The following is a 23,795-nucleotide window of genomic DNA, read 5'->3' as shown; positions in this document are numbered from 1 at the left end:
AAAGACATGAGGCAGGATTTGTATGATCAATTTAAACTTAATATTAGTGCTTCAAAGATGAATAGGGTTAAGAGGCATGTTTTAGAGAAATTGGAGGGTAGCTATATTGATGATTTCAATAGGACGGAGGCTTATGCTCAAGAATTGAGGGATAGAAATCCTGGTACTGATGTGGTGATAAACATATCTAAAGAGGCTCTTAAACAAGGTAAAAAAAGTTTTCTGTTTGACATAATTAGGATAAGGATTAGATCATAAGAATTTATGAAGATGCCAGTTTGCCTTAATGGATTTAACCACGCACCTTATATCCAAGATGGATCCGTTGAGGTACATATTCCGCCAGCCCATGCCCATCGGGAAGTTGGCCAAATGGCAGATGTTGTTAAGTGAATTTGACATTGTGTATATATCTCAGAAGGTCGTTAAAGGACAGGCTTTGGCTGACTTACTAGCTGTAAGCTCGGTAGGTGAAGAGATCAGACCACTTCGCACCCATTTCCCAGACGAAGGGGTGTTGACCATAGAAGAAGAAGTAACAGAATCTTACACTGGCTGGAGACTATCCTTCGACGGAGTGGTGAATTACAAAGGTTCCAGAATCGGAGCGGTTCTGATATCAGAAAATGGGCAACACTACCCCATGGCCGCAAAGCTCAAATTTTGTTGTACCAACAATATGGCTGAATACGAGGCCTGCATTCTAGGTCTCCGAATGGCACTGGATATGAACATCGATGAATTATTGGTCATTAGAGATTCCGACCTACTGATTCATCAAGTGCAAGGCGAATGGGCCACCAAGAATGAAAAGATCTTGCCATATGTAAACTTGGCACAAAGATTGTGCAAGAAATTCAGAATGATCGAATTTTGACTTACACCAAGGGCACATAATGAATTTGCCGATGCATTGGCCACAACAGCATCAATGATCCAACATCCTAAAGCAGTCACATCGGCCCGCTAAGGATAAGCTTGAAAGAAGAGCACGCCCACTGTTGCCAACGTAGAGGCTGAGCCAGATGGCAAGCCATGGTACAATGACATCAAATGTATTTGGAAAGATAGGTATATCCCGAAGGCATCACAAGTGGACAAAAGAAGACCATCAGAAGAATGGAAAATGGTTTCTTCCTAAACAAAAAAGTGTTGTACAAATTGTACAAACGGACACGGATTGGGATTGCACCGATGTATAGTGGGTGTCGGGGAAGCCACCAAACTTCTAGAAGAAGTACATGCTGGGACATGTGGACCCTATATGAACGGATTTGTATTAGCAAAGAAGATTCTACGAGCTGGATACTATTAGATGACCATGGAAAGTGATTGCTGCAAATATGTGCAAAGGTGCCATCAATGCCAAATCCACGGTGATCTAATCAAGGTTCCTCCGAGTGAGCTTAATGCTATGAGCTCACCGTGGCCTTTCGTTGCTTGGGGCATGGATGTTATTGGACCCATTGAACCAGCAGCTTCAAATGGCCACCGATTCATTTTAGTTGACATTTGACTATTTCACCAAATGGGTGGAAGCAACATCACACAAGTCGGTAACAAAGAAAGTGGTAGCTGACTTCGTGCGAAACAACATCAAATGCCGGTTCGGTGTACACGAATCCATCATAACAGATAATGGAGCAAATCTGAATAGCCATATCATGAAGGATATCTGTGAGCAATTCAAGATCACTCACAGAAATTCGACAACCTACCGGCCACAAATGAACAGAGCCGTAGAAGCAGCCAACAAGAATATCATGAGGATATTAAGGAAAATGACTGATAATTATAAAGGTTGGCACGAGCAGTTGCCTTATGCTTTACTGGGATACCATACTACGGCCAGAAGTTCAACAAGAGCATCTCCATATTTTTTAGGCTACGGTACTGAAGTAGTCATCATACCTGCCGACATTGAGATACCTTCTTAGAGAATCATTCAAGAAGCAGAATTGGACAATGCTGAGTGGGTCTGAGCTCGATATGAGCAATTGGCTTTAATCAACAAGAAAAGGATGGTTGATGTATGCCATGGTCAACTATACCGACAAAGGATGGCTAGAGCCTTCAACAAGCGAGTCAGGACTAAACTTTTCCAAATTGGGCAGATGGGGCTCAAGAGAATTTTCCCACACCAAGATGAATATAAAGGGAAATTCACTCCCATCTGGCAAGGTCCTTATATGGTCCGCAAAGTACTCTCCGCAGGGGTGGTAGTACTGGTTAAATGGATGGATAAGAGTGGTTGAAGCCAATCAACTCAGATGCAATCAAGCACTACTATGCATGAAGATGAGGTTTCTCAGTTTATAATAGTACTCTTTGTTTGTAATCATTATTCTATTTGCTTGTATTAGCTATTTCCTTTTGCTTGTAATTGTTTGTAATAGAAAGGAAAAACAAAAGAACTTTTATAATATGAACTACACAATGACCTGACTTCCCCACAGTGGGATACGTAGGTAGCCCATCTGGGACCCGGTCGCACTATTAATAAAAACCAAAAACTCTTTTACTTTTATATTGAATTACGTTCGACCTGAATTCCTGCTGCGACAGGATACGTATGCGCTCTTTGAACTCGTTCGCACCAAAAGAAAAACTCAAAAAACCCCTAGGAAGCCTCAGAGATAGGACTTCACAAAGGACGCAAGGATTGCCGCACGCCCAGCTAAGGCGGAATTCTTGAGAAGATCTCAGAAGTTTGCACCGTCAATATACTACAAAGAGTTAGCCAACCAAGAGTTTTAAACTAGGGAAATTTTTTTGAGAAGATCTCAAAATTTCTCATTTATTCAATGCTGTAAACTGGGGCAAAATTTTTTAGGAGACCTCAAAATTTCCCGCAACTCGAAAAATTCGGCACGAGAGTTCGTCAATCAGGATTCAAACTGGGGAAAATTTTGAGAAAAGGTATCCAAGATTCCGCGCAAAGAAGCAAAAAACCCCGGTCATGAAAGAAGGGATATCCCTCATTCAAGGAACATGTCATGGCAATTAACCTTACCGCTTTAAAAAAAATGCATTTATTTATGGTAACTTTACAAAATGATTTTCTGCATAATGAAAACAAATTCACCTTTTTAATACCTTCGAGTCCAGAAAGTCAAAGATGCGATAGCGCCGGCGACACGAATCAACTTTAAATAGGGAAAAACTAATCTATGGACGTCAGAAGACAATCCTTTTTCTAACTTTGCTTCATGTGCAGGAAACGATTCGCCAAAGAAGGTCAAGACAGTTGCTGAGATCAGGCTTTCAGAAAAATATCTAGCCACGAGGGCTACAAATGCGAGGTCTATAGAGGGTTAAAGCCATAAGGGCTAAATATCTAAGCCACAAGGTCTATGAAAGATCGGAATGCCATAAGGGCTAAATATCTAACCACAAGGGCTGTGAAAGATCGAAATGCCATAAGGGCTACGAAAGATTTGAATGCCACAAAAACAAATACCCAGCCACGAGGTCTATAAAGAGGTGAATGTCAGGGCAAACACACACGGCCATAAGGGTCTACCAAGGAGAAAAGGCCATAATGGCAAAATCACCGGCCAATGGGGTCGTAGTACGACAACATGGCGTACCTGACCAAGAGAGTCACAACTGGCATAATGGACGAAAGAAAAATGATTTAGCCAAAGGGGCCATATCTGTCGTTCTCATCACTTCTTTTTATTTGCCATGAGGGCCATTGCATATCTATTTTTTCTGTCGCCGAGAGGGCCATCACTTTTTCTTATTTGTCATGAGGGCCATTGCATATCTATTTTTTCCTATCGCCGAGAGAGCCATCACTTCTTCTTATTTGCCATAAGGGCCATTGCATATCTTTTTTGTTGTTGCCGAGAGGGCCATCACTTCTTCTTATTTGCCAAAAGTGTCATGGCATACCTAATTTCCTGTTGCCAAGAGGGACATTCATACAAACATGCTAATAGGGTCTTCTTATTTTCCATGAGGGCCATTGCATATCTATTTTTATTTTTTTACAAACATGCCGAGAGGCCATTCATTTAAGGCAATTATGCCACGAGGGCCGTTCATACAAAAAAGGTGACGCCGAGCGCGAGGTTGCTTTCATAAGATAAGCAAGCGGGAGGGCCATTCCTACAAACACGTCGAGAGGGTTGATTTTGGAAAGAAGGGCGGAGCAAGAAGGCCATTCATACAAACATGGGATAGAATAGGCCATTCATTGGAAAACATGCCACACAGGGCCATTCTCTACGAACATTTCAAGAGGGCCATTCATACGAACACGCCAGAGGAAGTAATGAAAATGAAAAAGAGGTCATTCCATACAAACATCCGAGAGGGTCAATCATAAGATGAGAAACATCTTGAGAGGGCCATTTATTCAAATTGCCAAAAAGGGTCATGCATAAAAACTACCGGATATAGCAAGATGACAAAGCGATGTAAAACGGTCAAGAAACCATAGTATTCGCTCAAAAAGACAAAGCGATGTAAAATCGATCAAGAAACCGCAGTGTTCGCTTATAAAAGATGAAGCGATGTGAAACCGGTCAAGAGACCGCAGTGTTCGCTCAAGAAGACAAGACAATGTAAATCTAGTCAGATGACCGCAGTATTCGTCACCAAAAATCGATGTTACTCAGCAGATAGGAGCAGATTTGTAGCCACCAAACATAGCAGGTTGATCAAATCAAATCCAGACAGATTGCGGAGCAATCGTGGAAATTTTTCTTACGCAGCCGGTCGAGATAAGGTACCCATAAGAGTCAAGCTCTCTGACCAGGACTTGGAAGATCATTCCTCACCGCTCAGCCATACAAGAACAATTATTTGCTTACGTGCTTATTTGTTTGCTTTTATTCTGCTCCCGGTCGGACACACACCGGCACATACAAAGGCATTCCCACATAAGGGATACCTTTTTCCTCCGATCGAGTCGAACTACAAATGATTTGATTCCTAAAAAATAGGGATATATAGGTGGACTCAATGCCAGAGAGTCAGTCACACTCCAACCAATCACTCCGGACTTCCCAGTTTGATAGCCGAGAAATTCAAGAATTTTCTTTAATTTGCATTTAAAAATCTTAATCGAGTCGAACTACAGATGGCCTGAATTCTCATGAAACCTGAGATATGTAGGAAACCCAGAAACTAGGGTCCGGCCATATATTTTGAAAATTGCATGAAAATGAAAGGTAATATAAGTAGGGTTAGTCAATAATCAGGGTTAGTCAAATTTCGTTGCTCAGGGATGGCGAGACCATCCCTGAACACGAAGGGTTGACACCTACTTTTTGACCTCACATAATTTTTTTTAATTACCCGGAGTCCTTGAATATTAAACAGAATGAAATATGTATTTTCAGAAGTCAAAATGATTTTATAAAATCATTTAGCTGATATTTTACCAATCTTGTTTGATAAACTAGTTTCTATAATATTATAAATCATTTGGAAATTAATTTAAATGTTTCTACAATTATAATAATTTTCCAAATTTAACCAAGAAGAAAAATAATTTATGATAATTATTTATTGCTTACATTTTTTAAATAGGCAATTAGCAAGTATTTCACGCTTTTAATTCAAGAACACCTGATTACTTAAATTATTTAATAATTTTTATCCCTCAATTATTAAATTTGCATATCAAATCTGCGTTTGCAATTTTTTGAAATAATTAACTATGGTTGCAATTGAAATAATCATTTGTTAATTAATTACGGCCATTGTCAAAATAACCAATCTCATGGTTTAAAGCCATTAAGGCTATGTTTACAATTAAAAGTCCTTTTATGCAATTGTCTATGTCTCTAAAATTAATTAATTAACTAAGTGTTGTTAATTTTTGGTCATAATTGAAATTTTAATCTATAGGCATTTTCAATTTTTTCCTATCTTTTAAAAGTGTTTTTTACCCTTCCATGTATATGCATGTATACACGAGTATACATCTATATATGTGTATATACATGTATACCGTGTCTACAATGGGCTGCCCCTTTTATTTTTCCTTTAAAATCAGTCCAAGTCAGCCCAATGAAGGGCATGACCCGGCCCAACTCAGAAATAAGAAGGAGGGTATACCCCTCCCTTCTTCATTTTCACGCCAAACACACCCCAATATCATCTTTCCTTCCCCTTACCCAAAACCCTAATCGCCGCGGGCCACCCTCTCTCTCTTCTCGTCATCTCGCCATTTTTGGCAAAGAATCGATGTTGTTGGGAGGAGTGTAAGGCCTTTAGCGAGCATTATGGAAGGAACGATTGGAGGCAAGCATTAATTGCTTGGCCTCCTCTCTCCTCCATCGCGACCAAACACGGTATTATCCTTGCTTATTTTGATATTTCTTTCTTGCTTTTCTGTGTTCAAACTATCAAAGACTGTATTTCTTTAATTACTCTTGTTTGTTTTCGATTTTGAATACCGTATTATGATTGGTTCTTGAAGAACTTTTTGGATCGGGATTTGTTGGTTGAAATCTGACCTTTGATGCCTATTTTTGATTTCATCTCCACCCTACAACATGGATATGTCAGGAGGAAATCCTATCTTTGGGATTTATCCCACATCGGTGCGAATAGGGTTTGGGGATTTTGGGAGTTTGATATATAAAGGACCCCAAGTTACGGTTATTGGACACACTTGGACACTGAAAATTATTAGATAGTCTATTACACTCGAAATACTTAAGTTTTCTGAGCAATTTGCTTCAAAACTTTAAAAGTTCGAGTTAGTTTCAAAATTTAAAAGCTTTGTTTTTGTGTGTGGGTTCTGTGGTTTGTGCATTTGGGGTTTTAAGGAGAAAACAAGGTCTCCAAGTCCAAATCTCGATCAAAGGCTGCCGATAAGACAGGTAATTCTCTTGCCCTTGTTAATTTCTTGCCCTTTTTATGTTTATGTGTAAGCTATGTGTTAGTTATGTGTGGTTTAGAGTAGTTTTGGCTAAATCTGTTTCGTATGCTGTTAAGTAGACTGATTAGATTAGTTATTATGTAAATATAATTTAGGGGTCTTTAGCTTTTGAAAACTTGCTTGCTAAGTGTGCAGTTAGTTTAACTCCTGCTTATTACTTTCTTAAGTACATAATGTAAACCTATTTATGATCCTATTATTGTGTAATGAAATTCTATACCTTGGTTAAAAGGAGGTAATGACTTTTTTTAAAAGAGACTAAACATGTTGAGTTAAGTGTTCAACCCTTTTTGTTTTCATGTTATTTATCCTGTTAAGTTAGTCATGTCCAAAGGTATTTAAACACCACTTGTTCAGTCTGAATCTCCTCAGAATAGGATCTAATAAGGACCATTGTCATGTTCTTTGTTCGTCCCCATGTGTTGTTTAGAAGAATGGGGTTAATATCTGCTTGTTTTCTCTAAATTTGGGTTTGTTGGTTGACTGTTATGACATCTGCTGAGTATTATATCCAGTCCTGACTTAGAAATTTGTTAGTATTGCTAGTGATTGAAGTTTGGTTATGAATGGTTGTCTTGTTGATTATCTATTGTAAATTTAGACCAATAGGTGTTGAACTTGGTCAATATGGTTACATACACCTAAGCTTTCTTGTTTAACACCAGGGTTAGGGTGCCCAACTCTCTGTCTGAGTTTTAACTAATCTAAAAGTTTGTTTTTAGTTGCCTACGATATGTCTGCACATGTTTAAGCCAAGTATGGAGTCCCTTGTGACCTCTGTGTGCTTGATGCTTTAGAATGATTTATTTGTGGTGTGTGCTAGAGCTAAGTGTTGATCTAAAGATGTGTAATTGAGGATAAAAATGGAACCTTTGTGCTTGTTGGACCTAAAACTATAACTATTGAACTAGAAATAACACTTACTTGACGTAAGGAAAGAATCAGACCCTTTATATGCTACCTGTAACAACTCTGTTTTCAAACTATGAAGTTGGTACTACTTGGTGTGTTGTTGGTTTTTGATGTTACAAGTCTCAGGTTACAATCTAAAAATTAAAGGCATTTTAAAATTTAGTTTAGCACCTGTTGAATCTCTATTGATGCTGAGTCTTGTAAGGATGTTTGAAGTCACTTGTTGGCAAAAATTTGTATTTATGTGCTGTGAGGCCCTATATGTGACTCTGTAGGCTTGCTTCACTATCTGTGACCCTACATGTTTGCTTGCCTCAGTTGTATTTGTTAAAACAAGAACTGATTGTAAAACCTGGACCCAAGTGTAGTTTGAGTATATGAACATAAGTACTGAAGGGTTAAGTTAAAAGGAGGCTGGAACTTAGTATGTGAATATGAGTGTGATTTACCTAGGACTTAGGAGAAGGATAGAGGACTTAGAGTTTATATATACTCGAAATCTCCATTGTCATGTTCTTTTTCCTTTTTGTTGGGGTTCCCTCATGGAAGTCCATACTTCATAGGACCCTCCAAGGTTTTAAAAAAAATTAAGTAGGTAAAAGTTTGTTCTTTAAAGGACTAAACTGCTTGTGTGGTACTTCAATCTCCTTGAGTATTTGTTATGTGATCACATGAGCTTCAGTTTATATGATTTTAGGACCTGTTTCTTTTGTGTGTTTGTTTTCTTGTGAAGGGGCATTCCAATAAACTCAAAACTGTCTTGAAATCTTGTGTTCCTGTACTGTGTCATTGCTTTAAAATAAATTAGTTCTCTTTATCATGGTATACTGGGATATACCCATGTATACCTAGTATATCCAAACCTTGCATATGTTGCATATGTAAAAGTCTGGTATATCAGGTATATCATAGGTATATCACCTATGAGAGATAAAATTTAGCTTATAAAACATCAATTTTATGTTGAATTACTCTATAGATGAGTCTAGTCTTTGTGTCTTAATTGGGCCCACTTTTCACTATATATTTGTTTGGGCCAAGTTTGCCTTTTCTCTTTCCTCCTTTGATTTATGATTTGGGCTAGTTGGCGAATTTTGAATAAACTGCCTAGGCTAAGCTTATATTATTTGAATTTAGCCCAAGACTTGCCTACCCCTTTTCTTTTTCTTTTGCGTTATTTTCTTGATAGTTGTTTGTTAATATAATTAAATTACTAAAGTAGGGATTATAAGTATTCTGATTTAACACCTAGGTCTTAGACACATGCTAATCTTTTTTTTCTCTCTTTTTGCTCCATGTGATTCAACCGTGGGCTACTTGGGCCATCTCTTGCATTAAAACTTTTCAATGATTGAGTCCGAGGGAGGATAATGGAAGCAAATATGTGGAAGGCCCATCCATGGGTAAAAATGGAGGCTGGTGGATTTGGTAAGCCCACCAGCTCGATTTTCTTTATTGTTATCTTTCAAATTCGATTTATATATTATGAATATGTTGTATATGTACTGAATATAAATAATGAAATACCTATGCATGCTAGAACTTAGGAAAAACATGTAGTATTTTAGGAAGTCGTCAAACCATTTTCAAACTTGGTTAATGATCAACGTTTTAAAATTGAATATGATACTACGACTAAGTATATGGGAAAAATGAAGTTCTTTTTTGTTTAAATCTAAAACTGGATCGATGTAAAAGGATTTTCAAATATTGAGTAAATTAATTTTGGGCTTTAAAGATAAAAATGACAGAGCTGTTTGGCGGAAGATGAAGTTAAAAAAAATTGACTTCAAGAAACTTGGCATTTTCATATACCATTGGAACCATTTCTGGGCTTAAAAAACTTGGTAGATGGAAGCCTTGGGCAAATTTTGTGAGATGGAAAACAAATTTTGGACTTGGATGAATTCTGAAAAGTTGGACTAATGGTTTTTTTGGGCCTGGAAGTCCACATTGAGTTTGGACTAGAATAAAAATTGTTTTAGACCGCAATTGGACCCAAAAAAAAAATTAGTTGGATTGGTGATGACGGTGACATGGACTTAGATCTAAAAATACCATTGACTTATGGGCTTCAACAATTAAAATGAAACTAATTTTAATAAACTTATATTTTTTCATATATATATATATATATATATATATATATATATATATATATATATATATATAAGTACAAAACAGAGATATACTCAATATTTTCATATATATACGTATAAAACCCGTAAGTACTAAACCCATTTTGGTAGGACTAGAATAGTAGTGACTCTCTCGGGAGAAATCCCGAGTGTGTCCTAGTCCGGCAATAAAGTGAGTTGAACACTTACGCGATTTTCTAAACCAAAACCCCTTTTTATAAGGGGATTTTTTGCTGAATTTTTTCTTGAAGTTATGAAATGAATGACATTTTTTTTAGGAAAACTAAGTAGTTTTAAACAAATAAATACATTAATCACACATTGAGGCTCGTAGGTCAACCATATTCTACGGATCTTTAATACTAGGGTGCATAAAACCTTCCCTAGGAGATCACCAAAACCTTTACCTCGAACTTTGGTCCAAAAGATTTTTTTTATTATTTTGGAAAAATCTTTAAACCCGGTTTTCCTAGTTTTCAATAAATAAATTAGGTGGTGACTCTAAAAAACACTAAAATTCAATTAGAGCACCAACAACTTCGTAGTAACTTTTATGCTTAACCCGCGTAAAAGTGAACCGTAACAAACATCACTTATGAGTTTGTCATCATCAAAAAGGGGGAAATTGATAAATTATGACATTTCATAGTTTTGATGATCGACATATACACCAAGACCGAGTCTTGATCGGGTCCCCAGGCCTTGTACGGCATGCTGTTGTAAATGTGCCTTTATTCCGACTTGCGAGCCACGGAACGATAGGCGCATGTCGGGTAAAAGACAGGATCATTGCAACGTCTCTATCTATATCACATGCCACTCACATGATCCTCACATGCTCTCATTGGTTCCCTATATAAACAACATGTTGGCATTTATTTGAAGTAGCACTTCAAAATATATTATTCTCATTGTTGAAAAGAGCAGCCGCCACTGTTTTCTCTGAGCTTTCAAGACTAAATAACTCCAAGGACCAAATTCCAAGACTAAAGATGTCTTAAGTCCTAGGTTGTTTAGTCTTTGTCTTCTTGGTCTAAATATTGTAAACCTACACTTCTTTTAAGAAGGGCTTTTGTAGGTATTTGGTTTATTAAGCTTTTTGTGTAAACACCTGACTATAATTAGTTATGGTGAGTTGAGGTTCAGCTAGAGTTAGTTAAATCGTTTGGTTCTTGGTTAGAGTTAGTCAAGAGAGTGCTTGCAATAGAGTTATTGCATGGGGAGGGATTAGTGGGCTAATTCCTTGGTTGCAATAAGCTTGTAATCTGAATATGTTGCTCAGTTAGTGAAGTTGGAAATCCTACTGGTGTAGTTCGTGGTTTTTAATCCCTTGAGCAAAGAGTTTTTCACATAAATATTATGTGTCATTTACTTTTTATTTTTTTGCTTGAGGGAACAGATAAGGAACCTGGTCCCTTATCTGTTTTTGATGGACTATTAATTTTTTTTTTTCCTCCTATCTTCCCGACACTTTGGTGGAGGTTTTCGGGCAATTTACTGCACGGCGGTGAACAGTGATTCCGGTCGGTGAACGATGATTCCGGTCGGTGAACGTATTTCCGGCGGTAGAAGGTGTTTCGGCGGCAAGGAGATTTCTCGGTGGTGAACAGGTTTAACTTACTTGGAGTTGGTACCTCCAATAGCTCATTTCCTGTCACTTAGCCTTATAAATTTTGCCTTGTAAATTTTTGCCTACTTGCCTAATTGAATACCTATTTCTTTGCTTATAGACTATTACTAACGTGTGCTCTAGTATTAATCTTTCGTTTGTCTTAGATTAACCTTTCACTATCGTATATTTGCGTTACTGGCTTTGGTGAGGGATGGTAGACTAGGGTCATGTTCTCAGTTGGGATCGGGGACTAGGGTTGGGGGGGCTAAGGGGGTTGAGGAGCCTCTGGGCGAGAGTAGGGTCTTGGAATATTGGGACTTTATCGGGAAAGTCCATAGAGTTAGTTAAGATTCTTAAAAGAGGAGGATTAATATAGCTTGTGTCCAGAGACTAAATGGGTAGGACTAAAGCTAAGGATGTGGACGGGTACAAGCTTTGGTTCTCGGGCAAGTCGAGGTATAGGAATGGGGTAGGGATCTTGGTAGATAGTGAGCTTAGAGATCGAGGTGGTAGAGGTTAGGAGGATCGACGACGGGATGATGGCGATTAAGTTAGTCGTTGGAGGGTTCACCTTGAACATTATTAGTGCTACGCGCCACGAGTGGGTTTGGACGAGGAAGTAAAAAGCGCTTTTGGGAGGACTTGGACGAAGTGGTGGTAAGTATCTTTGCCTGCGAGAAGTTATTCATAGGAGGAGATTTCAATGGGCACATTGGGTGTTTCGAGGGGTTATGACGAGGTGCATGGAGGATTTGGCTTCGGGGACGGGGAATGGTGGAGGAGTCTCACTCTGGATTTCGCAAAAGCTTTTGGATTGGTGGTAGCCAACTCGTGTTTTCCGAAGAAGGAGGAGCACAGGTAACCTTTCGTAGCTCGGTGGTGCGACGCAAATAGACTTCTTGCTTCTTAGAAAAGATGATAAAGGCCTCTGTAAGGACTGCGAGGTCATCTGCAGTGAGAATCTTACGACCCAACATAAGCTATTGGTGATGGATTTGGAGGTAAGAAGGAAGAAGAAGAAGAAGGTTGTGGATGACCGGCCGAGGGATTAGGTGGGGAGTTTGACTCGATCGAGTGCCCTAGAGATGGGGGAGAAGTTGATGGCTATGGGAGCGTGGGATAGTAGGGGGGATGCGAGCGGTATGTGGGATAAGACGGCCGAGTGCATTCGGGAAGCGACTAGAGGTATTGGGGGTCTCGCGAGGCCGCCGTGGTGGACACCGAGGGGATTGGTGGTGGAATGGAGAAGTTCAAGGGAAGGTAGAAGCAAAGAAGCGAGGCATATATGAAGCTGGTAGATAGCAAGGACGATGAAGAGAGCGGACGAATAGGGAAAAGTATAAGATGGCGAGAAAGGAGGCGAAGTTGGCAGTTTCGGCAGCTAAAACGGCAGCCTTTGAACGCCTTTATGCAGAACTAGAGGACAGAGGTGGGGATAAGAAGCTATTTAAGCTCGCCAGGAGAGAGGAAGGCACGCGACTTGGATCAAGTGAAGTGCATCAAGGACGAGGATGGCCAAGTGTTGGTACAGGAAGACCGCATTAGACAGAGATGGCAGTCATACTTTCATGAACTCTTGAACGAAGGAGCGGACAGAGACATTGTGTTGGGAGAATTGGAGCACTCTGATAGGCGTCGCGACTTTGGTTATTGTAGGAGTATAAAGGTTGAGGAGGTTAAGGGAGCTGTTCGTAGGATGCGCAGGGGAAGAGCGACCGGACCCGACGAGATTCCTGGAGAATTTTGGAAGAATGCAGGCAGGGTAGGCTTGGAGTGGCTGACTAGATTGTTTAATGTCATTTTCAAGTCAGCGAAGATGCCGGAAGAATAGAGATGGAGTACAATGATTCCCGTGTACAAGAACAAGGGAGACATTCAAAGCTGCAACAACTATAGAGGTATCAAGCTGCTAAGTCACACTATGAAAGTGTGGGAAAGGGTGGTGGAAATGAGGGTGAGGAGAGGTGTGTCTATTTCAGAGAACCAGTTTGGTTTCATGCCGGGGCGCTCGACTACAGAAGCCATTCATATTGTAAGGAGATTGGTGGAGCAGTATAGGGAGCGGAAGAGGGACTTGCACATGGTATTCATTGACCTAGAAAAGGCCTACGACAAGGTGCCAAGAGAGGTCCTATGGAGATGCTTGGAGGCTAAAGGTGTACCTGTGGTGTACATTAGAGCGATAAAGGACATGTATGATGGAGCTAAGACCAGGGTAAGGACGGTAGGAGGAGACTCGGAGCACTTCCCACATTCTGATGGGGTTGCATCAGGGATCAGCTCTTAGCCCGTTTCTATTCGCCTTGGTGATGGATGAATTGACGCGACAAATACAAGGTGAGGTGCCTTGGTGTATGTTGTTCGCGGATGACATAGTCTTGATTGACGAGACTCGCAACGACGGAGTTAACGATAAGAGCTGGAGGGGAGACGGACGTTGGAGTCTAAAGGATTTAAATTGAGTAGGACGAGACAGAATACTTGGAGTGTAGGTTCGGTGGCGTACCGCGTGAGGGGATGAGGAAGTGAGGCTTGGTACCCGGGCCATTCAAAAAAAGGAAGTTTCAAGTACCTCGGGTCTATTATACGGGAAGATGGGGATATCGACGATGATGTCTCACATCGTATTGGTGCGGGGGTGGATGAAATGGAGACTCGCCTCGAGTCTTTGTGTGATAAGAAAGTGCCTCGAAAACTTAAAGGCAAGTTCTACAAAGTGGTGGTTAGACAGAGCTTTATTGTACGGAGCGGAGTGTTGGCCGGTCAAAAATGCCACATTCGAGAAGATGAAAGTCGCGAGAATGCGAATCTTCAAAGGATGTGTGGACACTAGGAGAGATAGAATTAGGAATGAAGATATCCGAGACAAGGTGGGAGTGGCATCGGTGGAGGACAAGATGCGGGAAGCAAGACTGAGATGGTTTGGGCATGTGAAGAGGAGAGAGACGAGAGAGATCTTTGCCCCAGTGCGGAGGTGTGAGAGGTTGGCTATGGATGGTTTCGAGGCGAGGTAAAGGGAGGCGAAGAAGTATTGGGGAGAGGTGATTAGACGGGATATGGCACGGTTTATTTCACCGGGACATGACCTTAGATAGGAGGTTGTGGAGGACTCGGATTAGGATAGAAGGCTAGGTGGCTTACCCTTTCACCTTAGTAGTTGCGAGTTTTGCTCATTTGTTTATTACCTTTGGTTTATGCATCGATTCTTGCTTATAGTTGTTGGGCCGTTGGTACTTTGATTATTTTATTTATATATAGTAGTTAATGCTCCTTTATGCCCGGACTGGTCTACCATGACTTTCTCGCTTTTGGTATTTGTGTTATCATATTGTTTTCGATATGCTTGGCCCTATCTGACCTTTTATCTTGTCTTGTTTTCCTCTTATCTTCCTCTCTTCTCCTCTCTTGAGCCGAGGGTCTTTCGGAAACACCGCCTACATCGAGGTGGGGGTTAGGTCTGCGTACACTCTACCCTCCCCAGACCCCACATGGTGGGATTATACTGGGCTTGTTGTTGTTGTACTATATGTATGGTTTGGTATTTTGCGGTATGGTAAATCGGTAAACATAGTTTGTTCGACTTCGACTTACATATACTCACATCTTACGGAATTATGACTTCGGTATTCAAGAAACGTCTCCATTATATCGTCCTAACCTCACACATGTAAAGATATTCAAAAGAAAGTACAACAAATCCCCTCCGTAAATCAATTACACAGAGAAAGACATTTCAATGAAGATAGAGTAGTCAAAGTTCCAATGTCGAAATAATTAGTTTTGTAATAATACTAGTCTATATATTTGTTAGTATTATAATACTACTAATATATATGAATTGTATATGTAACTACATACTTCGGTATGGTATTCGATATTTCGGTATTCGCTTTAAAATACCTAACACTGTACCAAATTCCAAAATTTTTTAGATGCATACTAATTATACCATAATACCGAAATCGCAATATGAAAATTTTCGATTTCAGTATCGTAATCGGTATCTACCATGCCATGTCCACCCCTATCCGCATGTACTCAATTTTGTCCTCCGATCCGTTACTTTTTAAAATCTATTCATACTCTTGGTGTTAGGTGATTATTATGTAGTATTGTTCGGATTTATTAAAGAAGCTCCATCGTAAATGCATAGAGTACACGTGTCAAATTCTGTGAGACTAACAGTTCAAATTTACCCATTAACTTTTTACTGTGACTTTAAATTACGTAGATTGAAGTTGCAGTATGAGTCAAGGGCAAGAATGAGACTCACGTAGATTAAGAGTCTATATGAAGAATAAAGTAACTCAATTTTGAATTGTACATCAAAATTTTGACCCTTTATCCTCTTTTCATATATTCTTTTGATTTGGTCAAATTAATTTACAAGAACGCTTTGATATTTATAATTACCCAAATAAATTTTGAACTTCCAAAAATCTATGTCAGCCCAATCTAGGAATCACTTACATACCCCTTTATATAATCATGAATCCCAAAAACAAAAACAAAAAAATCATGTAACCCCATCAAACTATATACTCTATGCAACATGCATCTTTCATGAAAATCTGTTCTAACAAATTAGTAACAATATTTAAGTAGTCAACCAATTGATGTTGTCTCCTCCCAATACTAAAGTCTTTTCAATCAATTGCTCCATTTTAACTCTCCCAAGTTCCTCTAACAGTATGTCTTAGGTATTTGAATATACATATATTTCCAATTTTTCATTGGATATCATCATCATTTAGCATTCTTAATTATTGATTAGTGTGTTGTTATAAAGGGACCTAAGTGCTCAACGTGCAAAATGAGGTTAAAGGCTGGCAAAGGAAATAGAACAATGAGATGCCTTAAAGCACCAATTAGAATTCTTAGCAAGGCCAGGGACTTTTACATCAAAAACCTATCGGATTACTCTGAAAGTGTTGTGTATGGCTGTCTAATTGGCTGTTCTTCTGCTCCACAATTGTCTTCTTGGCCCAACAGTACTATTTTCAGTGTTAGCTCCTCCGTATCGAGTGGCAATGAAGATTTCAGAGAGCTTATGAGGATTGCAACTAACACAAGGACTACAAGTCTTGGAAATACGGTGGAATCGGAGCTTATCATGCAGCAATGTTCTGCTAAAAGTAGGGTACGTGTGGTTCCTCTTGAAGAAATACCTTAACTGGTGAAACTTGAGAAATGTCCTTGAATCACAATTATTGTTGAAACTTAAGGGGTGTGTTAAGGAATAAGGATATTATCCTTAAAAATGATTTGAAGAATTTTTTTTTTTTTATTAGTCACCAACAGTGACGAAGTCAGAACTTTATGTAAAGAAATTTAATAAATTAATGCACACTATTGGATTTGAACATATAATTTAAAATAAATTTTAAATCCCCCTTACCCTTATCTTATGCTAAAGGAATTTAATGGAATCCGTTGGCTCTACATAGATCCTCTGCCACGAGAAGGTGATGCTTATAAGAAGATGGGCATTATAAGCTAAAATTACCACTTATTCATAATCATTCTATTGTTTAATAAAGAAAAAAATTTACTAAATCCGTTCCATTTTATGAGGCATTTTTTTTTTCTGTTTAATCTAATTAAAAATAAATTGTCATCCTTTTATATTTGAAAACAATCAAAGGTATATTTTTTTCATTTTACCCGTAATAATAAGATTTCATTCTTCATGTAATCGATGCATGCACTTGCATTAGATTTTATTTTTAGCTTGATTCTTTTTCCGACCAAGGAGATAGATTCCCTAGCTCTTCTTTTAAACCCAACTGGCCCTTGATTTACGTTGTGACAAGTGTCCAACATATTTAAAACATAAACAAAGCGCCAGCTATGTAACGTGCCCATCACAGGAAAAATGATTCGGCTTTTGCCTTTTCGTTATTTAATGTTAAGTATCCACTTTTCTCATTAAAGTTGCATGCATGCTGGAAGAACAAATTAAAAGACCTGACCCCCTTAGAAAAAGAACCCTAGTGCATGGCATACGTAAAACCTAATAAGAACAAATTAAAAAGGTATTATATATATTCACTTCTTCAATAAAATCACAATCAATTTATTAAAACAAAATCAAAATCATCAATATTAACACAAGTACACAACTACACAACACATTTCTTTTAGCAAGATCGATTGAGAAACCTCAGAACGCCAGTGGTGCTGATTTGAAATTCACTGAATAATGGGGTTCGTCGTCCATCTATCCTTCTCCACTTAAATATCATACTTTGTGTGGTAAAATGTGAACTCATGACATGTGTCTAACCCATACATGCGTTTTTATCACTAGACCAAAATCATGGTACAAGTAGACAACGCGATTTTCACAATTTCTAAGTAGTCCATTCAAATGTTGGATGGAAAGTCGAAAGGCAAAGGAAAAACGGAGGACGAATCAAGTAAATCCTTATGAACAAAACCATACTTCCTCAACACTTGATTATCTGCAAAATTCAATGCCTTCTTCATTGCATCATAACAAGTCTCCCAAGTATACATCGGATTGTGATTACCACTACAAGGTTCACAACCAGTAAAATGTGTAATAAATGGTCTCCTCACATTATCCTTAATAAGGTACTCCTCCCAAAGCTTAACGTACCACTCACTAACCTTCTCTGCATGCCGCCTCCTCAAAATAGGCACTTTTTTCTCTATCCCAATATACTTGTCTTTAACATTATTTAGTGTACCTATAATATCCACCCAATAACCTTGGAAATAGTAATCACTTTCTACGTAAATTTTGTCTCCCCATTTGTGTTTTTCTTCTAAGAGTAAATATGATAGACCTGATTGATCATCGGATTGTGGAAAGTTCTTGTCCTTGAAGGTTGTTCTTAAGATTTTGCCCCATTTATCGTACTCTGGTGATTGTGGTCCCATCTTTGACCAAGCTTCAATCAAGTCCATTGACCATTGACAATTTCGAATCAAGAACACTCCCGCATTGATACCTGTCCATATAAATAACGAAATTAATTATTCCCTCGTCCTAATTTATGAGACATTGTTTAATTAGTTTTCTAGTAATTAGTCCATTCGTCCAAGTTTAAAAGGAGTAGATTACGATGCGTTTGTTAATTCGATCCATCGAGTTAAATTTGTAATGAGTATAAAATTATTGAGTCAAATTGGATCAAAATGTAACTCAAATTCTAACATAACATTCAAATTTGAAAACAGAGAATTATGTAAATTTAGATAAATTATAGGAGTAGCTAAATATTTTTAAAAGTACATTAACTTTGAGTTTGTTTTTTCAAAAAACAATTATTATTTCTTTTTAAAAGATGGGAGATTAGGGCATGTTGACGAGTAGAACAACGACTGTTATTGATCCATCTTAATTTAATTTATTTTGCTTCTAATGATCAAACACAGGGCCGGCTCAAGGCCAAGGCCACTAAGGCAATGGCCTTGGGCCCCAAATTTTTGGGGCCCTATTTATTATTATGTTTTATTGCTAATTTGTTTAAAAAATTATTGTGACTTATAATATTTTTATATGTAGTTTCTAAATATATAAATTGTATTTCAAAAAATTTAAAGATTGTATGTCCGAATTCCGGATACAAATAATAAAATTTGACTCCTAAAATTCAAATTGTGTCACAAAACTTGAGATAGAGGGAGTAAACAATTTTTATAAAAAAAAAAAAAAGAAGAAGAATTTTTTTTAGGTGACGTGATTGATTAGCTATATTGTTGTCACTTGAATATTTTTTAGAATAAATTGATTTGAAAAAATTGCTAACAACTTTGTATTGTTCTTGACGATTACAAAATATTAATTAATGACTTCGCATCTAAAAAAACTTTAAAAATAGACTTTAAATAAATATATATATCACAATTTTTTCTTTTAATAAAAATAAGGTCTCTCTTTGAAGTTTGGCCTTAGGCCCTAAATCTTGTTGAGACGGCCCTGATCAAACATAAATGTTAAGCAGATTGGATTATATGACTAGTTTAGTAGCTTAACTCATTTTAACGCCCTCAAATTAATCTGCCCATTTATGACCTTCAATATGCTTTAATTACCATATGGTCACTTTTGTGGCCTTGCATAATTAGACATTTTGACCAATTTCGAACTTCATACTACTAATCAAATTTTGCAAGAATAGTCAATCCACGAAACGAGCCAATGTAATACCTGTCCAGCTTTTTTTCTCATAGATTAACTTTGGCCAACCATATACCACAAAGTTATGATCTTTGTATTTTTGCAATGGTAGCTCGGAGTCCATGTCAGTGAAGGCAGCATCAGAGTCCACCCACCAAATCCATTCTGCTTCTGGATGAGCTACCATTGCTGCTCTAACGGCTGGCAATTTTGCCCAGAAGAAAAACATTTTTGGTTGCAGTAATACGTTATTGTAGAATATATCGTACCCGTGGATTCTACTGTAATCTACCTGTCATGAAATTAATTTGAAGAATATTAAGATAACACTCAAATTGTTAGGAGATGAGTGGAAAAAAAATGATTCTATTTCCATAATTTGGTGGTTTATATAAAATAAATAGGATACATGGATACTCAAAGGCTTCTAGCTGACATGTTTATGAAGATGGGTGCACATTATACACCTTAGGTGAATTTCACATTTTTTTTTAAAAAAAAAAAATTAGATATAGAGAGAAAAGTAAAAGTACTACAGATATATCACAATTTCACATCACTTCATGCACTTTTAGACTCGATAACAAATTTGTGAGGCTCAATACGGGCCAAAGCTAGTGGTGAATCTGTAGTATAGTGTATACTATGGAGTCACGTTAACCCAGTAATTTCATCCATCAAGAAATTTACTAAATGTCTATAAATATTTGATTATGAACACAATTATTATTGCTTCTTCCGTCCCAATTTATGTGATTCCTTCTGAATTCCGAAATGCAAAAAAGTCTTTCTTTGATCGTAATTTTTTCATTTATCTTTTAAATATTTTTAATTTGTAATTATTGTAACATATAGTACATTTCACGTATCCCCAAGTACGTAAATTTTATTTTAAAAAACTTAAAGATTTCATGCCCACGATCAAACATGTTTGACTCTCAAAATTTGAACTGTACCACATAAATTGAAACATAAGGAGTACTTATTATTTAAGATCATTATAAGAATTTATAAACTTTAAATTTTAAATTCACCTCTAACCAAAGCGGATAATACATAGATGAACTTGTCTACAATGACTGTAGTCTATATATGAGTTGTTGAACTAAAAAAAATAAAGTGCATGATAAATAAAGTTTGAATATCTGTACACCAGCTATGTACCTTGTTCTTGAAGAACCTTAGCAACAAATGATCACCGACAGGGTTCTTACACGGCGTGGATTGTGAACCTGAAACAATTAAAACCCTTTCTTTTACACCAAGTTTAAATGAAGGATGAATATTCAGCCATTTACTTCGCTTCTCATCCCAGTTCTTAATTGGCTTCTCGATAGTATAGCTCAAATCTTGGTCATCATAGAAAGTTGGTAATTCTTGTGAGTCTCTAGAAGGGGCAATAATGGAATTCGACATGGCAAAAATAGGTGAAAAATTGGGATTAATGGGGCTAATGAATGACAATATGGTCCAGATTATCAGTAAAGCTACCAAAGTTCCACCGATAAACATAAATCCATTAGAGAAAAATGATGAAACTTTGCTTCGAAAATATTCTTGGTTGGCCATTGAGCAAGGTGTATGATGATTATGGCTGGTTGGGGATACCATTTTGCGGAAGAGCACTTTTGGCTATTAATTGTAAAAATACTGGTAAAACTTAATAGAAGAGCACTTTTGTGGGGAGACAGATTTGAAAAGGCTCATTGCTAGCTAAGAAAGGATGTAGAAATAGAGAGAGAGTACCATCATTAATGACAATGACTAAAGTAAAGGCAATTGCTAAAAAAAACAAAGAGTTGATTTTTTTTAAACACCTCTATATGTAGGTGTAGAATTCTATGTAGAGTGAATAAGAGTCGTGGGACATTTAGTGAGATAGAACATGTCATATATTTAAGTCTTAATGAGATGATTAGCGGTGAAACATGTCATAGTGGTTACATAAATTACCTCAATAATGCTCACTTTCACCACTAACTCATGCAAATTAATATTAAAATTTTGATATTAAAACGTATTTTTGCTCTAATAGGTGTGTCTTAGACACTTTTGAAAATGTTTTGGTGTGTACAATGATTTCCATGGTTAAAGGGTGTGTAACGGCGATTTGGATCCGACCTCAGGGGATAAACTATGTATTAAGCTTTAAGTAAATGTAAATATGTTCTCGGTAAATGCTTAAATTACCTATTTATACGAGACAATAAATGCATTATTATATGTAGTTTTTTTGCACAAATTATTAATATCAGTATCGTATTACTATTATGTTGTATATTCAGATTCTAATGCAATGGTCAAACGTACAATGACAACATTTGTAAAATATTTTTTCTTCGGTTTAACCATTCGATTGTTGGAACTTACTGCCCTGACTAATCGAAATTCTAGTTAATCGTACCCCAAATCTTTAAGCATGGACGATCTTTTACCCTTCCACCGTACACAGTTGGTAGTCTAACATTTGTATAATATTATTATTACTATACCTGTATTAACGGGAATAAGTGTATGATATATCCTACAATTGCTGAATAAAAGGTGCATAATCTATCCTGTACCGAGCGACCCCTAATTATTGGCTTTTAGTGTTGGTCTTTAACGTATGCCTGCATGGAAAGTAGCCCTTAAATTGTTGGCTTTTGCAGCAAATCATTCCATTACGATTGTGTTCCATTAATTAAACACAAAATTAAAGCAGATTCCCTTCACTTTGCCAAAAGCAGAACAGATTAATTTATTTGTAGAACAGGTTAAATTATTTGTAGGACACATGAGACTCAATTTCGATATATATAGAAGTTTCCTTCTACTTTGTTACTTACTGTTTACGTTATCTTTCAACCTAAAGCTTAATTAACCAGATAAGAACACTCTCTATACGATTAAAGCAATTTGATTAATCAATCCTAACTTTGGGCCGTACGATATTACAATATGAATTTTGATAGTTACAACTATATTTGTGTTGATAACTTTTATTCATTCTAATTTAAATGTCTATGTTCTCTTTTTCTCTCAAACTTGTGTTGATTTTTCTAATAGAAATTTTTTAAGCATATGTAGTACGTAGTAATTTTGTAAGAAGAAACAAAATCTGTAGGTTTGACTCTGAAACGTAACACAAACTCATTTCGTCCAGTGTGAATCTGTATTTTATTATGATGCTTAGTAACTAGCAATATAGTTTATCTTTTATTACCCAGAAAACTTAGACAACAAAATCTATGAAAGTTGTTGAAGAAACATAACTCTATGAAGCTTCTAGTTTTTGTTTGTTTGCCTCAGATTTTTACTGGACCACCTAATCCCAATTCTTTCTTTTTGCTTCTCTTGTCAAAGTTGTTGATGCGTTGAAAAAAGAAAAATTATATTACTATGTAATAGATTGGCAGACTATGTCTTGAGTCGTCAAATAAGCCACGTTAAGAAAACTCAAACTCTTACGCATTGGCCCACAGCGTGCCCCAGTAAGTCTCGAATGAAAAACTGAAGCCTAAATGAATGACATGAACCATTAAAGTCCTACAAATGAAGACTTGGCTTTGCAATTTTCGAAGGTGTTAGAGTCGGTAAGACTACACTATTTTGTGCACATAACTTCCTATACCTTATTTATACCAAATTAAACAATTAAAATTAATGTGAAATACACATCGGAAGTGGTAAATGTCTGAAGGCAAATATGTTGGGTGTAAGCGTGGAATGAGTGTTATATATAGTAGTAACTTCTTCCTCTTCTTCTTTCTTTTATCTTTGGTCAGTATTTTGGTAGTGCTGGAATTCTATTTATTTTGTATATATGATTAATATATTGAAAAACCATCACAATAGGGACATCAGCTCTCGTAGCTCAGTTGGTTAGAGCACCCGTTTAGTAAGCGGGAGGTCTTGAGTTCGACTCTCAACGAGAGCAAATTGTGTCTTAACCTCTTAAGACCATTTGGTTATGAGAATTTTTAACTTTTTCCCGGAATTTTTTTTCACTTTATTTGAAATCTACATTAAAACAACCAAATATTCATTGCAAAAATTATAACCAAATACAACTCCGCTTCAACTCCAACTTCAAAATTCCAA

At 37.2% G+C, this 23,795-nt stretch overlaps 2 protein-coding genes and 1 non-coding gene across 3 annotated transcripts; 2 read left to right on the top strand and 1 right to left on the bottom strand.

The window, feature by feature from the left end:
- The first annotated feature begins 16,376 nt into the window (after positions 1-16,376).
- Positions 16,377-16,736, top strand: LOC132038158 (uncharacterized). Its single transcript, XM_059428877.1, has one exon. It carries the CDS (start codon positions 16,377-16,379, stop codon positions 16,734-16,736), a length of 360 nt encoding a protein of 119 aa, XP_059284860.1.
- An 854-nt stretch (positions 16,737-17,590) lies between these two features.
- Positions 17,591-21,459, bottom strand: LOC132036490 (putative glycosyltransferase 7). Its single transcript, XM_059426844.1, has 3 exons — positions 20,877-21,459; positions 19,743-20,004; positions 17,591-18,540 (listed from the first exon to the last, which is right to left on the bottom strand). Exons 1-3 carry the CDS (start codon positions 21,321-21,323, stop codon positions 17,930-17,932), a joined length of 1,320 nt encoding a protein of 439 aa, XP_059282827.1. The 5' UTR covers positions 21,324-21,459; the 3' UTR covers positions 17,591-17,929.
- Positions 21,460-23,557: 2,098 nt separating this feature from the next.
- On the top strand, positions 23,558-23,631 carry TRNAT-AGU (transfer RNA threonine (anticodon AGU)). Its single transcript has one exon. It is a non-coding gene; the product is annotated as a tRNA-Thr (tRNA).
- Positions 23,632-23,795: the final 164 nt, after the last annotated feature.

This window comes from Lycium ferocissimum, chromosome 11 (assembly GCF_029784015.1).
Source record: "Lycium ferocissimum isolate CSIRO_LF1 chromosome 11, AGI_CSIRO_Lferr_CH_V1, whole genome shotgun sequence".
NCBI lineage: Eukaryota > Viridiplantae > Streptophyta > Magnoliopsida > Solanales > Solanaceae > Lycium > Lycium ferocissimum.
This window is presented reverse-complemented; position numbering and strand designations above follow the sequence as displayed.